The following is a 22,719-nucleotide window of genomic DNA, read 5'->3' on the forward strand; positions in this document are numbered from 1 at the left end:
CCCCGCCCCCCTCCCCCAAAAAAAAAAACTAAAAACTAAAAAGTAAACATGTAATTAAGTTGCAAAATCATTTAGAAAACTCTTAATTATCATCTAATAATCTAGAATTAATCATGATAAAGTTGGTGAAGTTCGTTTTATTACCTTAAACAATATCGATGGATGGGAGAAATATTTCATTTTAGATCGTAATGGCCTAGTGATTTTTCAAGACATTATACTTAGGCCATTATAAAGTTTGCTTTAATTAATTGTTAAATCTCAATATCTCTTCTTTATGCAAAAATAAAATAAAAATAAAAAGTCAAGATTTGCTGTCCTAATTGTCTTTGAAAGATAATAAAGGACAATTAATTTTCAGTTGTTAATTCTTACTATTATCATTATTGTGGTTGTTGGGGGAGATTATGTTAATCTCTATGCATAATAAAGCAATCTATATATATATATATATATATATATATAAAATAGAATATGAAAACGGTGATGTGGCACATCTCAATGGCCATCATTAGTATTTAAATGATATTTATCTATTTTATCTGATTTTTGAGCTTTTATCTCATTTTTCTAAAATTATTCATGATAAGAAAACACATTAAACCCCTGCTGAATTTAAACAGACACATTCTAATTTCACTAAATTACTTCAGCCTTGCATTTATCTTCTTTTAGTACGTTTTTTTTTACCTTTTGTCTTTCTTTTGATAACAAATTTAATAGAATTAAAAGAAATCACATTTATTTATGCATTTATATGAATCATTCTAACTTCTTTCATCACTTTACCATACTATAAATGAATGAATAAATAGTGTTTGCAAACAAAATGTGCATGCTTTCTCTCAAGAACACACAACTACATATGCTCGATAATGTTTGCATATGAAATCATATATGCATCTGCATTCAAAGATGCAAAATATGGAGTGAATGTATGTATTTTGATGTTTTCGAAAAAACATAAAGTCACCACTGAAGTTATTTTGTATTTGTATAAAGACAACTTAATTTTGGAAGTGTTCTATCACCCCACAAAACTTCTTAATATCTTTGTGCTTTTGAAAACACTTTTACTATTTGACAATTAATCCTTTTAAAAACACTTCTACTGATTTGACAAATGCTTAATTTTTCAATAAAAAATATTGTTTATCCACATAGGTGCTTCTGCCCTCCCAACAACAATATCAAATAGACTCTCACAGCCTAGGCTCTCAGAGCCTATTTGACATCGTTGATAAAAAACTGCTTATTTTTAGAATAGAAAAGGGTCATATTTGCCCTTGTACACTTAGAAAAGGATTATATTTGTTCTTCGTTATACCTTTTTTTTTAATATATATTTACCCTACCATTCAACTTTAGGCACATATTTGCCCTCGAACGGTTAAGTCTCATATGTCTATCTTTTATCATCCTGTGTGACATCTACATGGCATGCCTACATGGATATATATTTATTCCACTTAATATTTCATCCTAATTTAATTATTATAATTTATATCCAATTTCAAATATTTTACCCACCCATTTAATCCATAAATCTCAATCCATTTCATTGTCACTTTCCCAAAGAAAAGCACGAAAAAAAAAGAATTTGACGGTTACAAAGTAGATTATATTACGATATTGACTTTTTTAGTACAAATATGAGACTTAATTGTTCGAGGGCAAATATGTATCTAATGTTAGATGATAGGGGTAAATATATTTAAAAAAATATGAATGATAAATAAAACCCTTTTCTAAAAGCATAGGGGCAAATATGACGGAGGGTACATATAAAAATAAAATATTCTTGAATAAAAATCAACCAAACTTAAGAGATATGTTGATTAATTAATTGATAAATATGTATATATGGAAGAAATATTTTAATCTTTCAAAAAGTAATTTTCTATTTCTATTTTTTTTTCTTTAAGAAGCAAAGTTTTTTACTCGCAGAAAAACTATTTTTGTTTTCATTTAAAAACAGTTTTAAAGATTTGACACACTTTTTTTTTTCTAAAAAGAAAAAAATACTTTTAGCCTCTCAATAGTAATGCCAACTCTCAATCTGGAATGAATGATTCAATTATTTTAAATAAACAAAAACCCCAAAAATTCTGTTAAAATGAAATAAAAGGAATATCACCTATTTTAATTTCAAAAGCCAATGAATGAGCTTCAACCTTGAGAAGAAATGAGAGCATAAACCCTTGAAGGTCTTGTCCAGTTTTGGGTTTCTGCCAGGATGCTTGTCAAAGCTCGAGCTATATTATTCAACTTTGAGGGTAATGGGTTTCTCTTTCGATACTCAACGGCTGTGGCAACTGTGCCGACCCATTTCACAGAGAAGTACCTCATCAACTCACTCGGATTCTCCAAACAAGAAGCTATTTCAGCATCCGCAAAGGTAACACGCACTAATTCCTCCAAGAATCCAGCTTTATGCGTCAATTTCTTGAAACAAACAGGTTTTAACGACACCCAAATCAAAATCTTGGTTTTCAAGTTCCCAGACTTGCTATTCTATGATGTTGAAAAAACCCTTAAACCCAAATTACACTGTCTTTCTGAAATAGGATTATCTGGTCCCGAGTTAGTTAAAGTCCTATTCAGAGATTGGGCATTTTTTCAGAGAGGATTAGATAACAGTATAAAACCCCTTTTAAGTTCACTTAAAAAGGTGTTGGATAGTGATGAAAATGTGGTTAGGGTTGTAAAGAGATGTTCTTGGTTGATTAGTTACTATAAAGGTGGAACTATGGAAGCCAATCTGAATTTGTTGAGATCATTTGGCTGTTCAAATGATAAGATCAAGCATATTGTGCTTAGAAATCCTAGCATTCTTAAACATAGTACTAAGAAGCTTGAGGAATTGCTGCATAGGGTGGAAAAAGAAGTTGGCGTTTCCCCTGACTCAGCAGTGTTTCTCCACATCGTTAGTGTGCTTGCTAACTTGAGTCAAGAGAAAGTAGACACTAAAGTTGGAGTCTTCAAGAGTTTTGGGTGGTCGGACACCAATATTCTCACCATGTTGCAAAAGCTACCTTACTGTGTAGCCCTATCAGAGGCACGAATTGAAACTGCATTGACATTTTTGATGAAAGAAGTCCGATTCAAGTCTATTTACATAGCTTCTCGCCCTTCGCTTTTAACATACAGTTTGGAGAAGAGACTAATGCCCAGGTATGAAATCTGGAAATTTGTCAATGAAAAGAATCTCATAAAGAGTAGGCAGGAGTTTTACACTGTTATGACATGGCCTGAATCAAAGTTTTTGGACAAGTATGTGCTGCCTGTCAAAGCTGAACTGCCTAACTTGTATGATTTGTACCTCAAGAGGATAGGAAAATAGATACTACTTAATCTTGTTATTACTTTTGATGGACGTCACGGTGATCTTTGTTATCAGCAAGGCAAAGTGAATTTTATTTGATCAGATTACCTTTCAAATCTACATTACTGTTAGTTCACTTGTTGCTAGTTAATAGTTATTCACTTTTTGGTGCTAGTGGTAAGTAGAAAAAGAAAGAAGACGGCTATATTTTTTAAGTTCAGTTGGTGCTTTCAGCAAGTACAAATGACTCAGTTGTTTTCTCTTTTCCTGTTGTATGCCGCTTAAGGATTCGCCAGTGACATCTCAATATAGAGAATAAAGTCAACTGCTTTTGTAGTTCTCTTCCTTGTTTATGTGCTATAGTTGCTAGTTGCTACCAGTTTACCTTTTGCTCATTTGACCCTAGCTAGGATGCTATATGGAAAAATATTGTCTTTTAAGTAAGTGAAATGTTGTCCTGGGTTTGTTAAGCTTATAATATGAGAAACTTACAGCAACAACTAAGCCTTAATCCCAAACAAGTTGAGATCAGCTACATGAATCCTCAATGACCATGTTTCTCCATTTAAGCTCAACTCATGTCATCATCTTGCCAAATAAAAATCAAGGTGAAAGATAAGTTTAACATATATAAACAGTAGTTATAATAATAATAACAAATATTAAAATTTCTCTATGTTTAATTGGTATATAAATACATGATAACGTGAAAATACTCAGAAAGACAATATATTCATAGTTTTATGTATTTCAATTTGGAAGAAGTAAAGAAGAATACTTTCCTCCTCTTTGTGTTTGAAAGAAAATGATTAATATAGAATGCCGTTCTTCCTCCTCGAATTTTCTAAGAAGAGCTTGGTTTAGAACCTGCTTACTTAGCTTCTCATCCTTTAATTTTGGTCTATAGTCTGGAAAAAAGGTGGAGCCTCAGAGGCAAGTCTTTATACTGTTCTGTGCTTAATAGAGTCTAAGTTCATAGAGTATTTTGTGCTTCTCTACAAGGATCAGATGCCTGATCTGTATGAATCACACAAGAAAACTGTGGCTCCTTAATAGTTTTAGTTTACTTTTGGCACTAAGGGTGTTGCGACTTTCTTAAAAAATTATCCAGATATTTTGTTGCTTTTCTTTTTTCAGTTGGTATTTCGAATATTATCGTCTGTGTTGCCAAAAATCATAGCAAAATATCATTGGAGTGTTTTTGCCATTCAAACTTAATTTGCTTTCTAGTGACCTACATCTTTTCCCAAAAAAAGCACCAATCACTCAACAAGTATCTATAGTATTTGATAAACATGTTGCTAGCTAATAAATGTCTCACTTGATGTCTTGTTGTTTTCTGGAAAATGATGAACCACAAAGTGGCAGGTTCTATATCTTCCATTAAGTAGAAAAGCAAGTGAATTAACTACTCTAGAATTGCTGTTATACCATGAGGATATATTGCTTTTAACTCATTATACAATAATTTTGTGGGGTAAATTGCTTGTACTGAAGTAAGTTTGGGTGCCTAAAATTACTTCTTATGTGGCAATAGACTCTAGTCTTAGTCAAATGCTTGACAAGCTAGTTTTCATCATAGTATGGTGCTAAGCATATAAATTATGTTTCTGCAAATGATAGTAGCTAATTAGCTTGTTCTTCGTGGAACTGCCATACCTTTTTCCTTTTTGGGGGGTGGGGCGGGGAAAATTTAGAGCTACTAATCAGAGCTGAAAGAACCCTTAAGTGGTTGGTCGATGTTCATTTGTTACATTTAGAGCTACTAATCAGAGCTTGCAGACTAAGTAAATTTTTTTTTAATCATGTAGCCGTCCAGCTAATATTCCTATCGGTGCTACACTTTTCTGCCTTGAATACTGAATGATATTTGTCTCCATCATTATAAATTTCTTTAAAAAATATACTGTGGTGCAAGTTCTCCAATAGCTTGCAGTTCATGATAAACTTAAAATCGTACTGAATTTATCGGGACTCACGAGCTATATAGTTGTAGGAATTTCAAGTTAATATGTGTCTACATTTTCCACATCTAGATTCATTGTATTTGAATAATGAAATTCATATAGAATTATCCTATAGGAAACCTCAGGATATTCTGTGATTAATTACCTACCATATTTTACATAGTTAAGGACTCCGAGCAACTCTAGGACATTGTTGATCAAGTCAATGAGAAGCCTTTCTATTCTCACAATATTTAATTTAGCTTCACTTGAGCACAAGATAGCTCTTTTGTTGAATTTTACAATGTAATGTTAGCTACTTGGCGGAATTACTGTTTCATCTTACCATTTGCTGGTCTTGGTTCAGATTTGGTCGTCTGGTTTGTTCCCTTATGTATAACGTAATGTATTACGTTACGTTAGTAGATGAAATTTGGTGTGAGATGAGTGAAAGTGTTTTCAATCAACCATCATCTTTTTCCCAATTCCTAACTGAATTGTTATTCGAACTTGAAATTTGTGCTCTTGTTTTGCTTCTCCATGTTGATCATAGTGCAAGGCGGTGAATTACCTCATCTGTTATGCATGTAAGCTAAATTTAGATGCCAATGGCCAATGGTGTAGCCAGTATGGAACATGAGGGTAGTATTTCTCTATGGTGTCGAGACCTGTTTGCGTTCATCCCAACTATTGCTACCTCCCATTAAATATGTTTGTACTTTATAGTTTCTTCTAATTGTTATTGTAATTGGAATACTATTTTGGTTACTTCAGTGCAAGGAGGTCCCAAGTTGAAGCAGTGTCTGCAAATGAACCTTTTTTCCCATTTGAAGCTGAATGTGTGAAACTCAATCCACATTGGGATGGCTCTTCTCATTCTGGCCAGAGTATACTCCGTCCGTTCCATATTAGTTGTCCACTTTTTCTTTACCTGCCTTTCAAAAAATCAATGTTATAAATTTCAAATAATATAAAAAAGTATTGGGAATCTATGACCATACACCTACTTAGTTTATCTATATGTAACACTTTGAAAAGTTGAAAAGTTTTTTTTTTGATAACTAATATGAATATTGGCATAACCAGCAAGAAGAACCAATACGCATAAGGGAACACCTAATCTCATAACCATCTACCAGGAAAGTTATTACGAGAAGTTAGGCCTTCAGAATCAGCCTAGTTACAAATAATCCTACGAATCAAAATTGCTATAATTACAAGCTCTCCTACTAAAGAACAAATCTATGTCTAGGTTGAGCTACAGTTTCCCATACAAGATTGTTTACTCTCCATCTGATGTGAGCGCCAATAAGTGTATTATAACTATTTGTTATAGAATAGTTTTGAATCATTCGCGATTGAAAATGATAACTAAATGCACAAGTTGTTAAAGGAGTTCTAAAATATATATACGAATAACCAAGTTTTATATTTGTCCTCCATAGTATAACGAGGATAAAACTACACCTTTACTAAAATGTGAACCACATAATTATAACTAAAAGGAGGTCACGAATGGTAATTATTGTAAACTATAATTGACCATTTGTTTTATTTGACGTGGATCAATGAAAATTGACCATTTGTTTTGTTAAATTTCATGTCATATTTCTGTTAACTTAAGGGCATTTTTGAATCTAAACAAAACGTTAAGGACATTTTTAAATCAATAGGTGGAAGGAGAGCATTTTTGAACTATTTCTAATACGTTTCCGAGCTTTTCCCCCCCTTTTATATGCAATAATGGCAATAAGCTTAGTAATTCATTTTTAACATTCAAAAGTTTTTTGCTGCTCTTGCAACGTTAGACCGTTAGACGATATGCTCATCAGATTCAGAGGCACTCACACTTCCATATTTCACTGCAATGGCGTCGGTTTGTGCAGCTTCAGGTCTCAATTTCTCTACTCATCAACCTCTACTCCTGCCCCGACCCATTTCTTGGTCAAGTATCTTGTTGATTCTCTCGGATTCTCCAATGAAGAAGCTGCCTCTACATCCTCCAAGGTAACTTCAGTGAAAACCTTAAAGAATCCTGATTTAGTCATCAATTTCTTGAAACAAACCGGTTTCGACAACACCCAGATGAAAAAAATGGTATCTAGAGCACCCAAAATGCTACTCCGTGATGTTTCCAAAACCCTAAAACCCAAATTTCAGTGCCTTATGGATCTCGGGTTATCCGGGTCGGACCTAGTGAATGTAATTGCTAAAGATGTACAAATTATTGATAGAGGTTTAGTTACTCATTTGAGACCTACCATTGATTTTCTTAGGAGTATTTTGGGTAGTGATGAAAATGTAGTTAAGGCATTAAAGAGAGCTCCTTGGTTGCTTACTTTTGGTCCTCATCATACTATGGAGGCTAATCGATTGTTGTTGAGAAACATTGGGTTTTCTGATGAGAAAATAAGAAAACTTGTGGTTATATATCCTAATTATCTTACACAAAAGCCTGAAAGGATTAAGGATTTGTTGCATAGACTGGAGAACGATTTTCAAGTTCCGCGTGACTCCCCATTTTTTCATTATGGATTTCAAGTGTTATCCTCGCAAAAGAAATCTATGTTGGATAGAAAGATTGGAATTTTCAAGAGTTTTGGATGGTCTGATGATGATATACTTGAGATGTTCCGGAAGTTACCTTATTGTATTGGGCTTTCAGAAGTTAGAATTCAGGAAAAACTGAATCTTTTCATGAAGGAGCTTGGTCTTGGACCAGCTTACTTGGTTTCTCATCTAGGTGTTTTGATCTATAGTCTGGAAAAAAGGGTGGTACCTCGGATGCAAGTGTTGAAAATTTTGGACGAAAAGAAGCTTGAGAGAAGAAACTTGGCCCTTTCTAGTGTTCTGAGCATATCTGAGTCAAGATTCATAAGGTATTTTGTGCTTCCCTACAAGGATCAGATACCTGATCTGAATGAACCACTCCAGAAAACGGTGGCTCCTTAGTAGTTTTTGGTTTACGTTTGGTACTAAGGGTGCTGAGATCTTTCTGAAATTTTCATTTGTAATTCAATACATTTTGACAGGTAACAACTAAAACATCATTCGTATAGTCAGGATATAGTTTATTGAAACGTCTTCTTCATATTTACAAGTCTGAACTGCGGTAAGCTGTACAGTTTCAATACACCTTGTTGTTAAACTGATTCCCTTGGGCAGTTACCTCAGAGTTTGTTCCAGAAGACAGAAATCGAATACTATTTTTGCTTACTCAATTGGTCAGATCTGATGTTGTTGACATCTAAAGAATTTTTGTTGTACCTTTGGACTCTTTTAGTCCTTCTCTTAACTTTGATGTGAAGTTGAAGTGTTTAACATTCTTTTTCATCATACTTTGGTTATTGAATCCAACATGTGGTAGTTTCTTCTAAATGTAATAGAAATTGCATTACTTCTTTGGTTATTTCATGAATTCATACAGGTGGGATTTCATTGAGAATGCTGTTGATGTATGTTTTGTCAAACAAGTTAGGCTCTACTAGGCTTTTCATCAACTTTAATGGTGAATCTCCCACTGCCACTGATATTGAAGTTATATAGATATTTATATGATTATTGATTATTATTTCATTAAAAATAAAAAAGTTCAAATCCCTTTGTCCAGATTTATTTGGCATATACTTTTCTTTTTTAGTTCATTCGAAAAAGAGTACCACACTTTCCCTAATTGAAAAAAATTAACTTCGAAATTACACATTTATCTTTATGGAATGGCTTGTAGACAAATGATCAATAATTATTTTCGATCAAAAATTTCAAAAATCTTAATTTTTTATAGAAGAAAAACTTAATGTTAAATCAAAGTGTGTCACGTAAATTAAAACTAGTGGAGTAACTAAATATGAAAACGGGTTGAGCTCGTCACATCGGGCTTGTCTAGCGCGGGTTACCTTTCTTGTGTGGTTATTGCATATGAGCGAGGTTTTTACCCTGTGTGTACCTAAAGCGTAATAGCTGCGAGTTTTCCTATATATATATAACAAACATAATATATAAATATGTTCTTTAAATTGACTCAAACTGATATCTATGTCGTCCAACTTTGTGTGTGCACAACTAGGAGGGTATAGATATCAAAGAGGACATAGATAACTTTGGGTGTACACAACTAGGAGAGCATAAATATCAAACGAGATCAAGTTCAAAGACACGTTGACAACCTTAAAAACACCCCTCTACTTGACTAAGTAGGAGGTCATAGATATTAGATGAGATTTAGTTAAAAGATACGTTAACAGCCTTAAAAACACTCTTCTATTTGACTAACTAAACTTAGATATACTCATGATTTGTCACATGACATAATAAGCTGTCTCAAACTCTTGTAAAAGCCTGAGAGTCTTAATTAAAAATTTAGAAAAGTGTTGAAAAACACTCCTGAACTTGATGAGATTTAAGGATATATTTCACTCATGTTACAAAATGGGTGTATATCAATAGTTCAAATATAAAACGTGTTTTCAATTTTATTTTATTTTTTACAAAGTAAAGTATACATAGCTTCCCTAGGACTGGGGAGTATTTTCTTCAAATTGCAAAAGAAATGCTTATCAGATTTAGAAGCAAAGCTGTAGCTGTATCAATTCACAGCACCATATTTCATTGCAATGGCTTTGGAGACCTCCTTTCCTCCTTCAATTTCAGATCTCAGTATCTCTACTCATCAACCTCTACTCCTGCCCCGACCCATTTCTTGGTTAAATACCTTGTTGATTCTCTCGGATTCTCCAATGAAGAAGCTGCATCGACATCCGCCAAGGTAACTTCACGTAGAAATTTAAAGAATCCTGATTTAGTCATCAATTTCTTGAAACAAACTGGTTTCGACAACACTCAGATGAAAATAATGGTTTCTAGGGTTCCCAAATTACTATTCCGTGATGTTTCCAAAACCCTAAAACCCAAATTCCAGTGCCTTATGGATCTCGGATTATCCGGGTCGGACCTGGTGGATGTAATTGCTAAAGATTCACAAATTGTTGACAGAGGTTTAGATACTCATTTGAGACCTACCATTGATCTCCTGAGGAGGCTTTTGGGTAGTAATGAAAATGTAGTTAAGGCCTTAAAGAGATTTCCTTGGTTGCTTTCTTTTCGTGCTCATCATATGATGGAGAATAATCTACTGTTGTTGAAAAACTATGGTGTTCCTGATGAGAGAATTAAAAAACTCATGCTTAGAAATCCGAGTTATTTTGCTCAAAATCCTGAGAGGATTAAAGGTTTGTTGCATAGGATGGAGAACGATTTCCGAGTTCCACGTGATTCCTCTAGTTTTCTTTATGGATGTCAAGTGTTAAACTCACTAAACAAGTCTAAGTTGGAAAAGAAGTTTGGAGTTTTCAAGAGTTTTGGATGGTCTGATGATGATATACTCAAGATGTTCCGGAAGCTACCTTTTTGTGTTGGCCTCTCGGAAGTTAGAATTCATAAAGCACTGAATCTTTTCATGAAGGAACTTGGTTTGGGAACTGCTTACTTGGTTTCTCATCCTGCAATTTTGGTCTTTAGTATGGATAAAAGGGTGGTACCTCGGATGCAAGTATTGAAAATTTTGGACGAAAAGAAGGTTGAGAGGAGAAAGTTGGATCTCTATTATGCTCTGAGCTTAGCAGAGACAAAGTTCATAGATTATTTTGTGCAACCCTACAAGGATCAGATGCCTGATTTGTATGAACAGCTCAAGAAAATTGTGGCTCCTAAGTAGATTTTGTTTATTTTTGACACCAATGGTGCTGAGATCTTTCTAAATTTTCAGTTATAGTTCAATACATTTTTGCTTTTCATTGTGAACAGGTCACAACTAAAACAGACTCGGTATTTCCAAACATCATTCGTGTAGTCAGGACATAGTTTATTGAAACGTCTTCGTCATATTTACAAGTCCGAACTGCTGTAAGCTATACAGTTTCAATACATCTTGTTGTTAAGCTGATTTCCTTGGGCAGTTACCACAGAGTTTGTTCCAGAAGACAAAAGTCGAATACTTTTCTGCTTACTGCTGATCTGATGTTCTTGACATCTCAAGAATTTTTATTGTACCTTACTTTTGACTCTTTTAGTCTCTGTCTTATCTTTGATGTGAAGTTGAAGTGTTGAGTATTCTTTTTCATCATACTTTGGGTTATTGAAATCCAACATGTGGTAGTTCCTTCTAATTGTCATTGAAATTGCAATACTTCTTTGGTTAATTTCATTGTAAGGATACCTATGTTTTGTCAAACAACTTGGCTCTACTAACTAGGCTTTTCATTAACTTTAATGGTGAATCTCTCTTTAAGAAGACTGATATTGAAGTTATAGAAATATTTGTATGATTATTCATTATTATTTCATTAAAAATAAAATAAAAAAGTTCAAATCTCTTTGTCCCTATTTATTTGGCACATACTTATCTTTTTAGTTCTTCCAAAAGATTATCACACTTTCCCTTATTGAAACAATTTAACTTTCAAATTACACATTTACTTTTAATAGAATGATTTATAATTCTACAAATAATCAATGATTATTCCCGACCACAAATTAAAAAAATCTTACCTTTTTTGCAAGTAGACACACTTACTACATAACAAGTCTTTGTCTAAAGAGTCTATTTCAGTTGAATCAAACCAACCACTTAGAGATCTATATCCTCTGTCATACAACGCCTCAAATGGAGCCATTTGAATACTGGAGTGATAACTATTGTTGTAGGCAAAGAGTGATATCTGTTGCTCAAATGAAGCCATCTTAATACTGGAGTAATAACTGTTGTTGTAGGCAAAGAGTGATAACTGTCGTTGTAGGCAAAGAGTGATAACTATTGTTGTAGGCAACAAATGATAATTATTGTTGTAGACAAACTCTGCTAAGGACAAGTGCTAATCCCATCGAGCACTAAAGTCAATCACACATGCTCAAGGCATATCCTCCAACATCTGAATCATCCGCTTGGACTGATCATCCGTTTGAGGGTAAAAAATTATACTCATATCTAGTCAAATATCCAAACCATGATGTAAAACCATCCAAAAGTGAGAAGTGAACAATGAACCTCGATTAGAGACAATGGAAACGAAAACTCCATATAGTCGAACAATGTGACTGATATAAAAGATGGCCTAACTTCTCCCCCGTATACTTCACCCGAACTTATCTAATTATAAACGTAAATATCTACTTGTTCAACTCTATTAAGTTTAAAAAGGTCACCTTTATTTGAGGTTCTTTTCTTCGAAAGGAAAGTATACATAACTCACAGTTGGAAAGTAGCCATAGGACTTGGGAGTGAACTCTTCAAGTTGCAAGAGAAATGCTTATCAGATTCAGAGGCAAAGCTGTAGTTGTATCAACTCACAGTTCCATATTTCATTGCAATGGCTTTGGAGACCTCCTTTCCTCCTTCAATTTCAGATCTCAGTATCTCTACTCATCAACCGCAACCCCTGCCCCGACCCATGTCTTGGTGAAGTATCTGGTTGATTCTCTCGGATTCTCCAATGAAGAAGCTGCATCTACATCCTCCAAGGTAACTTCACGTAAAAACTTAAAGAATCCTGATTTAGTCATCAATTTCTTGAAACAAACCGGTTTCGACAACACCCAGATGAAAAAAATGGTATCTAGGGTTCCCAAATTACTATACCATGATGTTTCCAAAACCCTAAAACCCAAATTCCAGTGCCTTATGGATCTCGGGTTATCCGGGTCGGACCTGGTGGATGTAATTGCTAAAGGTTCACAAATTGTTGATAGAGGTTTAGATACTCATTTGAGACCTACCATTGATCTCCTGAGGAGAATTTTGGGTAGTGATGAAAATGTAGTTAAGGCGTTAAAGAGATTTCCTTGGTTGCTTTCTTTTCGTGCTCATCATATTATGGAGACTAATCTATTGTTGTTGAAAAACTATGGTGTTCCTGATGAGAGAATTAAAAAACTCATGCTTAGAAATCCGAGTTATATTGCTCAAAATCCCGAGAGGATTAAAGGTTTTTTGCATAGGATGGAGAACGATTTTCGAGTTCCACGTGATTCCCCTAGTTTTATTTATGGATGTCAAGTGTTAAACTCACAAAACAAGTCTAAGTTGGAAAAGAAGTTTGGAATTTTTAAGAGTTTTGGATGGTCTGATGATGATATACTCGAGATGTTCCGGAAGCTACCTTTTTGTATTGGCCTCTCTGAAGTTAGAATTCAGAAAGCACTGAATCTTTTCATGAAGGAGCTTGGTTTGGGAACTGCTTACTTGGTTTCTCATCCTGCAATTTTGGCCTTTAGTATGGAAAAAAGGGTGGTACCTCGGATGCAAGTTTTGAAAGTTTTGGACGATAAGAAGGTTGAGAGGAGAAAGTTAGATCTCTATTATGCTCTGAGCTTACCAGATACAAAGTTCGTAGATTATTTTGTGCAGCCCTTCAAGGATCAGATGCCTGATTTGTATGAACAGCTCAAGAAAATTGTGGCTACTTAATAGATTTTGTTTATTTTTGACACCGAAAGGTGCTGAGATTTTTCTCAGTTTTCAGTTATAGTTCATTACATTTTTTTGCTTTTCTGTTTTCAGTTAGTATTCTGAAAACACACAGTGTTGACGAGAAGTCTGAACTGCTGTAGGCTAAATGCAAAAATCAATCTTGCAAATTGAAGCTGATTGGATTCGACAGATCTTGTTGATAACTAATTCCCTTTGGCAGTTACCAGCAAGTTTGTTCCATAATACAGTAAGTCAAATACTTCCTCTGCTACAAGTCTACAGCATTGCTTTATCTGATGTAAGGTTCTGATGTTCTTCTATTCTGTCTGAGTTTGATCCTATAAAATTTTGAATCGAATTATTCGCTAATCTATCCATTTATAAGGACTTGATGGTTAGTTAGTTCGTTAAGTCCTACCTTTTACTATTGATTAACATCTAAAGAAATTTTTCTTGTACCTTATCCTATATGTTAAAGCTTCAGTCTTTGTCTTATAAAGGATGTGAAGTTGAACGTTCTTTTTCCCTTTACACTTTCCTAGTCCTTGAAATGATACAGTAAACTCTTATTTAGTCTTGGAAGCTAATTACTTGGAAATTTAACTTGAGTTGGGAGAATCACAACCTCAATGGTATGAGGTATCTATCTGAAATGGAGATCAAAATCAGGGAGAAAATAGTGTTTTTTCATGACATGGTGTTTTAGCAAGCTTCCTATAGTGTTTTCCCGAGCTGAGGATCTATTGAAAACAATCTCACTACCTGCCTAGGTAGGGGTAATATCTGTGTATTATACTAGGTACGTTGTTGTTGGTGTTTAGGCAAGCTTGCCATAACTTCAACTGTTTCGTCAATCAGTTTGTTCTCACTAGCGCAGATATCAAGTAACTCTCCCTAAGTATATGGAAAGAAATCATCTAACCTGTGCAATTATAGGGTAATTCTGCTCATAAAAGCTTTAAGGATATAGGAAGAAGTCATGTATTTTTCTTAAGCAATAGTGCCAATTCTTTTTCCAAATCGAAAGAATGCTTATTCAAGCCAAACGAATTCATGAACAAACAAGTATACTTTCGGTATATTTAACTAGCAATTATAATTATTGTTGACTAGCAGCCAAATATGTAAGTACTATTCAAGCATCCAGACTGAGTGAGGTGGATACTACTCAGTTGATTTGGACCAAATTGCTTCAAATGATATATGGAGTCCAAGGAATCTACATTTTTTTTTCTGGTCTTGACCCTTACCTTACTATAGTGGTTCAAGTTATGGGCTTGATTTCAAGACCCTCATTTAAGTCATAGCTAAAGTTTTTTCATTTTTTTGCAAGTTTAGTCGCTTTTAAATCTACTTTACATGGTTTGAAGTTCAGACATACGTGTATGGAGTTTGACTTGTTTTACCCAACTTCACACAACTTGGAAGGAAGGAAGCAATTTCGACCATTTTTACATGAATTTCAGGTCATATATGATTGAACTTTAGTCATTTTTCCATGAATTTTTGGCCATAATATAATTGGACTTCAACCATTTTACATAAATTTCGTACGTTTATATCTGTAGTATTGCACATGACTAGGTACCGTTGCTACAGAAACGGGTAATCTTTCATCTATATTTGTTTATCCAAAAGGCCCAAAAATCGTTCCATTAAACAATACATGCACTTGATTACTTTGATGACAAGCTTAAGATTAGAGGTGTCAAATAAACGGCTTGGGATGAATTTGAGAATGTCAAAACGTGTTGAGTTTATGAATCATGACTTGCTTAAATGTTATTTGGGTTGAATTGAGTTGGGCTGAAATGAGCCAAAAATCAGATAATAACTCAATTCGTGCTATTCTTATTATGTTTTAAATTCAATTTTTATTTTATTATAATTTGTTTGAGTATCTAATAAACGTTTCCTTGTATATCATAACTATAAAAAAAACATATCAAACTAGAAAGTAAAAGAAGACAAAAAATTTAATGGGTTAACCTGAATTACATATATGCACGATTATAAAATCGGTTGAACTAAGTCGATTAAAATGAGCTAAATTAATAAATAAGTGAGTTCTTAATCCCGATCCGTGCAAACAAAAACAGATTGAATGGGTCATGAATTTATTCATTGATTCTAACTCCCGTACTTAAGATGCAACCCCTCCACCATATTTCAACCTCTTGTTGGCACAAGTTGGAATCAAGATTAGAAGTTTACCAGTCTATTGCTTATGTGTCACTCTTTTTTTATATGTCATTCTTACTAAAAATAAATGGTCTTTAATATTCGTCATTTTACAAAATCAATGCATAAATAATACTATTCTTCCTATTTTACCCTTTGAAAGTTATTAGCCTTGAAACTATACATTTGTCCAATATAGAAAAGCTAAATAATTAATTCATTTTCATTGGCCAAATTAGTTAATTAAAGTAAATTAATTCATGTTCATTTATTGAAACTTGACTTCAAGAGAACACTAAATAAGGATACAAAAGTAAACTCACCTAGTTTTCTAAGGAACGTGAAACCTAAAATGATGACATATAAATAGGAACGAAGAGAATTACAGCGAATGTTCATAACTTCTAAGAAATTATTTATTATGCGATTATTAACTTTCACACCATTAAACTTTTTCCATGATCTTTTATAAATAAAAGTATTGAAAATTACGTTATGGATACTTAAACATATTTATACTTGAAGAAAAAAAAAACTTGTCTCTCTACATTTGTTGTTTTACATTATTACTTTTTGCTACATTTTATAATATTATGAGCTTAATTTTGTCAAATTAATTGATACTTAAAATTGAAAAATTGTACTTGGTATAGATTTATGGCAGAGTATTCCTGCAGGTGCAGTAAATTAATAAGACATGAAACATGGGAGGAGGGAAAATATACATTAATTAAAGGCATGCATGAAAAGGAAATTTATAAATGCTCAAATTTCATTTATTCCAAAGTTCAGACCTTCACGTTTTACCAGACCCTCTCTTCAATGATCTTCTTTTTGTGTCTTTTGCGGTATAATTTGTTTGAACATAAAAATTGTGAAAAAAAAGAAGAAGGTATTTATTTAATTTTAAAGTTGAAAATAATATTTGAAAATTTGAATTGGTTTTGAATATAAATACAAGTTAGTCATTTTTCGAATTGAAAATGGCAACGATTTTATGTGTAAACACTATCAATATATACAAACTAAATCCATACAAATAACATAAAAGTCAGTAGTGTTTTCTAAAAAACGTTTTTGGGGCAAGTCATGGGGCGAGGCGTATCGAAAATGCATCGAGGTGCAAATTGAAGACATAAATCCATAGGACGTAAGTCCTAAAATTTGGTGCATAAGCTCCAAGATTACAAAACGTAAGTCCTAGGCGTAAAAACATACGCTTTGGGCGTTATTTTTCTTTTTATTTTTTTTTGAATTTTTTCGCTTTAAATCATATTTTTTATTATTGGTGTAATGATATTTCTCAAATAGTAATTATAATACTTTTTTTCTTCATTATTGGTTATTATTACATTTCTCAAATAAAAATCATAATATTTTTTTTGTATATATATTACACTTTATTTATTAAAATTTATTTGTAAAATAAATAAAAGCTTTACTTTTACTTATTTTCTTAGTAATAAAATTATAAAGTTGAATATACATGAGCTATGCCCCGTACATCCATAAGACTTATGTGCCTCGATACAAGGCATACATCTCTCCCCATACTGCATAAAACGTCTCGCCTCACGCCTTTTAAAACACTAAGGGGTTGTTTGGTAGGGAGTATTAGGAGAAATAGTCTTTGTATTATGTGTGGTATTATGTAGTACTATGTTTGGTAGGAATTTTGGGCCTATGTATTACTAATCCATGGATTAGTTATACACCCTCCATGGTATTATAGGGTGTATAACTAATACCTTCCCTTTGGTGGTATTAGTAATACATGGATCTAATACCATGGGATTAATATATGTAAAGACAAAAATACCCCTCAAATCCTTTCATTTTGTTTATTTTCTTGGTTTTATGTTTTATATTTGTACTAAAAAATTTATTTAAATCGATTAGCTTGCAACTTTATTATTTAAATAGAGTTATTTGTAGCTAAAACATGAGTTATTTAATCTAATTATTATTAATATAAAATATTATAATCGGACTAATATGCTAATGTTGATGTATGAATTTTAAGAGTCTATTTTTTGCTTATTTAAAAACATCTTGAGTATAAAAATAGTTTAATTTATTTTGCCATTTTTTTATTTTATGATAAAGAGCGATTTTTGTTTGATAAAAGTCCTAAGTTGAATGATTTTATTGATGTAAAACAATGTTCAATACCTTTTTTTCTATAAATTCTTATAGTTTTTGTGACCTTTTTGAGATATTAACTTCAATTTATTAAGATGACAATTATTTACCCTCAAATAATTTTAAGTGAGAAAATAGTGAACATGGTGACAAAATTTTCCTTCTCCTAGCTAGTTAAAAGGCTATAAAAATAATAATACTGTTCATCAATTATCTACCTTGACCCAATTACATTAAATAAAAAATCTCATAATAACTCAAGGGTATAATTGGAAAGAAGTCTTTTTGTAGAGTTTTAAACCCCACACAAAATTAGGTAGGAAGCAACGAACCAAACACTTGATAAAAATAATCCCTGCATTACTAATCCAAGCATTACCAATCCCTGCATTACTAATTCTTGCATTACTAATCCTTGCACTATTGATTTTTGTACCAAACGGCCCCTAAGAGTCAAATTTCCTAAAAAATAGCATCTCATAAGTTTTCGAAAGAAAATAGATACTTAGTAAAGGAAAAAATCTCGTTCTGTAGTGGTTAAGAACCAATCTTATCTTTAGATTAGACTTTACTTTGCTTTTTCTTTGTTTATCACTAATTTCATCTATTTGTTTAACAATATGGTACACTTGATAATTATATCACACATATGTACGTGTTCTACTAAACAACTGAAATTAATGCATATTGCCACTCATGTTAATTTGTCTTATAGCCATTTTTTAAAACTGGCATTTTCTTCTCTTTGAATAATATACATTCAAATTTTAAAAATAAGAATAAAAATCACAATCGGCTAATCCAGAAATAAAAACCCCAGGCTGGGATGACGTTGGATTTTGAAATCTTGGACTAGGACAAATTACATATATTTCGATACGTCTAATTATTTTCTTGATAAAGGTCGTGTTTTGATCCGAACCTGCATAAAGCTAGCCTTTCATAAAGACAGTAAAGTCAAGTGAAGTTGGTGAGCCATATAATGAGTAACTATCTCCTATGATTCAAAAAAAAATTATCCCTTTGATTTTGAATGAACCTTTTCACACTGTTTTTATTTGCACTCTACGTTTGTTGATACAATAGTTAGAAAAAATTATTAGTAAGAGATAAACAAAAATAGTATCGTATCATATCATATGTATTTAAAAGTTTCAATAAAATTAAATATAATAAAGGTCAAGTTTAAAAAAAGCAACATTTGAATTTAAAGTCTTCAATTGAAAAGGACAAGTTTTAAAAAAAGACTAATTGTTTTGGTCAAATAAATTAAAGTTATAAGAAGCATTATTAAGAAAAATATTTAAGGATATAATTTAAATTATATTTTTCACTATTATTCTTTATGAAATCATAAATATAATTTTGCAAATAGTGCGATTTATCTCTTAGAAAATATCAAACTCATTAAAGGAAAGGATAAATATGGAAAAAAATTTCAAACATCCATCTTGAACTTTAACAATTCACTTATTTTGAACAATGCAAAAAACTCCAAAAATTCAATTAATATAGAATAGAGGGAGTAGTAACTATTTTTTCACTAAAAATATTCAATGACTATTTTCAATTTCCACAAATATTTTGATCGAATTAGTGAAAAATAATAATAGTGTTTTCACATGTAAAAATCAAGAAGCTTCTTATATTTCAATGATAATTTGATCTTCACCATTCGTTTTTTCAGTGAGCTAGCTCGGTAAAAAATTAGTGGAAAAATCATATATTATTGCACAAATTTCCCATTAATTCGTGATAATTTTTCTTTTAAAAAAATGTTTCTAGTAGTAGTTGTCGAGAATACAAGCAAATGATAAAAATGTGTTCTCTCTAACATCTTCAACTTTTAAATGAGATGATTACATACTTTAACATGATATCAAAATTCAAATAAAATAAAAGTCCTAAGTCCGAATCTCACTGCCACCCATATAAAAAAATTAAATAATTAAAGTGTGCTACTTAAAATTTATTCTTCTTTAGAAATCCCTTTTAATCCTTTTCTTTGCTATCATAAAATTTTCATACTTTGGGTCTTGTTTTTTTTTTTTTAAGAAAAAAATTATTTTTATTTGTATACCTAGTGGGATTGGTTTAAAGAAGAGAAGAAAACCTGTGAATTTTTGAAAAAAAATTAAAAATGGGCGTGTATCATGTGAAGTTCATCAGGTGTACAATATCCTACATTAATTAAAATCACCCCTCTTTCATTTCAAATTTCATTATATTTTCTCTTATATATATAGTCCACAAGTTTGGTCCAATATTTTCCTTCACACATCCATCTTCCAACTATTTTTTAGTTGTTAGTTCTTTTAAAAAATAAAAAAATTGTTTGCACCAAATTTTCAAGATTCTTAAAAGAAGATGGTGAATACATTTGGAATTTTGAGTGCGTCATTAGTTACTCTTGTTTTAATGTTGTTGGTTGACTCTAGCCAAAGCCTACGTCCATATCATTGTAAGTGCCAACCTATGCTTTATCCTGTCTTATTTTCAAATATAATAAAAAAACAATGAGAGATAGGAGATAAAAAAAATGTATGCGTGTGTATAATATATGTGTTTTTTTATATGTATACATAGTTTGAGCCGAAAGTAACACTAGGCATCAACTTTCTTGTGAAGAGTTCCACATCAGTGGTTAATTTAAGGGATGAGTGGTCTCTTTAATATGACTTAAACAATTCTGTCTATATGAGCCAACTTTTGAGGTTGAGTTAAGTCCATTTTTTTCCCTTTAAATGTTATTAAAGTAAGACTCATCTCTCATCTCAATTCTGATTTCTCAATATTGGGCCCTCATTTAAATTGCTCATGTACCAGATGTTCAGCTCTAGCTGTGACATAGTTTGTAGGACTAAATTAGCGACCAAGAATCAAAATCTCATCAACAAAGTAAAAATTTCAGATAGTCAATCAACTAAACTATTAAGATTCCCCGATAAGCATATATCCAGTCATCCATTTGTAAAATAAACTATGTAATAAAAGTGTATATATATATATATATCTCAATTTAGTTTTTTTTTTTTTAAAGCATAGAGACAATTGCTAGTACTTTCACAAAAAAACATTAATGTTGCAATTGATGTTTTTTGCTATGTGCATACATAAATGTTTTCTCCTTATAAAAATTTCAGTTTCCTATCATGGCAAAGGAACAAACAAGGACAATCAAAACCATGTCCACCTTAAGGTAAATTATTACTTCCCCTCCCGCTGTTTCAAAATAAGTGGTGTTTTTAACTTGTCACTCAATTATGAAACCATTTTAACAATTTTGTCACACATATGTACAATTTGAAAAATAAAAAATTGAAATTGCAGGAAGAAAAAAAAGGAGATCATGATGTGTTAGGAATGGAGATGTATCCAACAGGATCAAGTTTACCAGATTGTTCTCATGCTTGTGGACCTTGTTTCCCTTGTAAGAGAGTAATGGTGAGCTTTGCATGCTCCATTGCTGAATCTTGTCCAATTGTCTACAGGTGTATGTGTAAAGGCAAATATTACCATGTCCCTTCCAATTGATCCATCCTACGAGCTGATCAGAGTCGCCACTCAAAATTTAGTTTTATTTAATTTCGACCTCTAGTCATGATATGTATGTTATTATGGAGTACTAGCTAGCTAGCTATGACTAATATTATGCAATGTTGCATTTGGATTATTGTGCCTCATTTAATTTCCTTCAAGATTTTGGTAGTGTCATTGTAAATAGCTAGGAGGAATTGTAAGAGTTTTGTAGGTTTAGTTGTCAGTGAAGTAATTTAGAATGTTCTCTTTGTTTAATTTCTTCCAAGGTTTTTTGTACTCCATTTACTTGCATGAGATATAATGCTACTACTATTAAGTTTCGTTTTGTATGGTTCGTGAGTTAAAACATATAAACTATTTCACTTTGTATATGAAATAAAATAATCTCAAAATTAATTAATATCTACATTTAAATATGAAATAAAATAATCTCGCTTACATTCAATTTGACACCTTTAATTTATTTTCCAGCCGCCGTTTAAAAATATACATTTGATTAGCTAATGAGTGGTAAGTACTCCTTCATCCTTAACCAAGAAATCTCGGGTTCGAGTCTCCTTGGGTACGTAGTTGCCTTTGTTAGGGAGCACTTTACCATGACTAGCCAAAGTTTATCATTTTTTCAATAAATAAGAAAAGTTTCAAGAATATACCCAAAATTTATCATTTTTCAATAAATAAGAGAAGTTTCAAGAATATATCAGTTGTGGATCCGTGGCGCAATGGTAGCGCGTCTGACTCCAGATCAGAAGGTTGCGTGTTCGATTCACGTCGGGTTCAATCTCCCGATCCATACGGTTCTATTTTTGTAATTTTTGTTTGATTTTACTTTTAAAATTATTGTTATCTTTTGGTTTAAAATTATTTGTCTGCTACCTATTACACACTTAATAACTAATTTTTTTAATTATTATTTTGTAATTTTTGTTTGATTTTACTTAATTTAACATTATTTTTATCTTTTGGTTTAAAATTATTTGTCTGCTACTTATTTACACACTTAATAACAATTTTTTTTTAATTATTATTTTGTAATTTTTGTTTGATTTTACTTAATTTAACATTATTTTTATCTTTTGGTTTAAAATTATTTGTCTGCTACCTATTTACACACTTAATAA

The 22,719-nt window shown here is 32.1% G+C and overlaps 5 protein-coding genes and 1 non-coding gene across 6 annotated transcripts; all 6 read left to right on the plus strand.

Annotated features, from left to right (window-relative positions):
* The first annotated feature begins 2,143 nt into the window (after positions 1–2,143).
* LOC102602747 (uncharacterized) lies at positions 2,144–6,244 on the plus strand. Its single transcript, XM_006354023.2, has 2 exons — positions 2,144–3,174; positions 6,046–6,244. The coding sequence occupies exons 1-2, from the start codon at positions 2,237–2,239 to the stop codon at positions 6,227–6,229; spliced, it is 1,122 nt and encodes a 373-aa protein (XP_006354085.1). The 5' UTR covers positions 2,144–2,236; the 3' UTR covers positions 6,230–6,244.
* Positions 6,245–7,014: 770 nt separating this feature from the next.
* LOC102587512 (uncharacterized) lies at positions 7,015–8,596 on the plus strand. The gene has a single exon (XM_015311616.1). The coding sequence runs from the start codon at positions 7,093–7,095 to the stop codon at positions 8,221–8,223; it is 1,131 nt and encodes a 376-aa protein (XP_015167102.1). The 5' UTR covers positions 7,015–7,092; the 3' UTR covers positions 8,224–8,596.
* Positions 8,597–9,772: 1,176 nt separating this feature from the next.
* LOC102587837 (uncharacterized) lies at positions 9,773–11,433 on the plus strand. The gene has a single exon (XM_006353982.2). The coding sequence runs from the start codon at positions 9,821–9,823 to the stop codon at positions 10,982–10,984; it is 1,164 nt and encodes a 387-aa protein (XP_006354044.1). The 5' UTR covers positions 9,773–9,820; the 3' UTR covers positions 10,985–11,433.
* A 1,015-nt stretch (positions 11,434–12,448) lies between these two features.
* On the plus strand, positions 12,449–14,253 carry LOC102588163 (uncharacterized). Its single transcript, XM_006353983.2, has 2 exons — positions 12,449–13,761; positions 13,876–14,253. Exon 1 carries the CDS (start codon positions 12,572–12,574, stop codon positions 13,730–13,732), a length of 1,161 nt encoding a protein of 386 aa, XP_006354045.1. The 5' UTR covers positions 12,449–12,571; the 3' UTR covers positions 13,733–13,761; positions 13,876–14,253.
* A 6,089-nt stretch (positions 14,254–20,342) lies between these two features.
* Positions 20,343–21,854, plus strand: LOC102588598 (protein EPIDERMAL PATTERNING FACTOR 2-like). The gene is made up of 3 exons (XM_006353984.2): positions 20,343–20,519; positions 21,202–21,257; positions 21,389–21,854. Exons 1-3 carry the CDS (start codon positions 20,426–20,428, stop codon positions 21,590–21,592), a joined length of 354 nt encoding a protein of 117 aa, XP_006354046.1. The 5' UTR covers positions 20,343–20,425; the 3' UTR covers positions 21,593–21,854.
* Positions 21,855–22,306: 452 nt separating this feature from the next.
* Positions 22,307–22,378, plus strand: TRNAW-CCA (transfer RNA tryptophan (anticodon CCA)). The gene has a single exon. It is a non-coding gene; the product is annotated as a tRNA-Trp (tRNA).
* Positions 22,379–22,719: the final 341 nt, after the last annotated feature.

The sequence above is a fragment of the Solanum tuberosum genome, unplaced genomic scaffold (assembly GCF_000226075.1).
Source record: "Solanum tuberosum cultivar DM 1-3 516 R44 unplaced genomic scaffold, SolTub_3.0 scf00164, whole genome shotgun sequence".
NCBI lineage: Eukaryota > Viridiplantae > Streptophyta > Magnoliopsida > Solanales > Solanaceae > Solanum > Solanum tuberosum.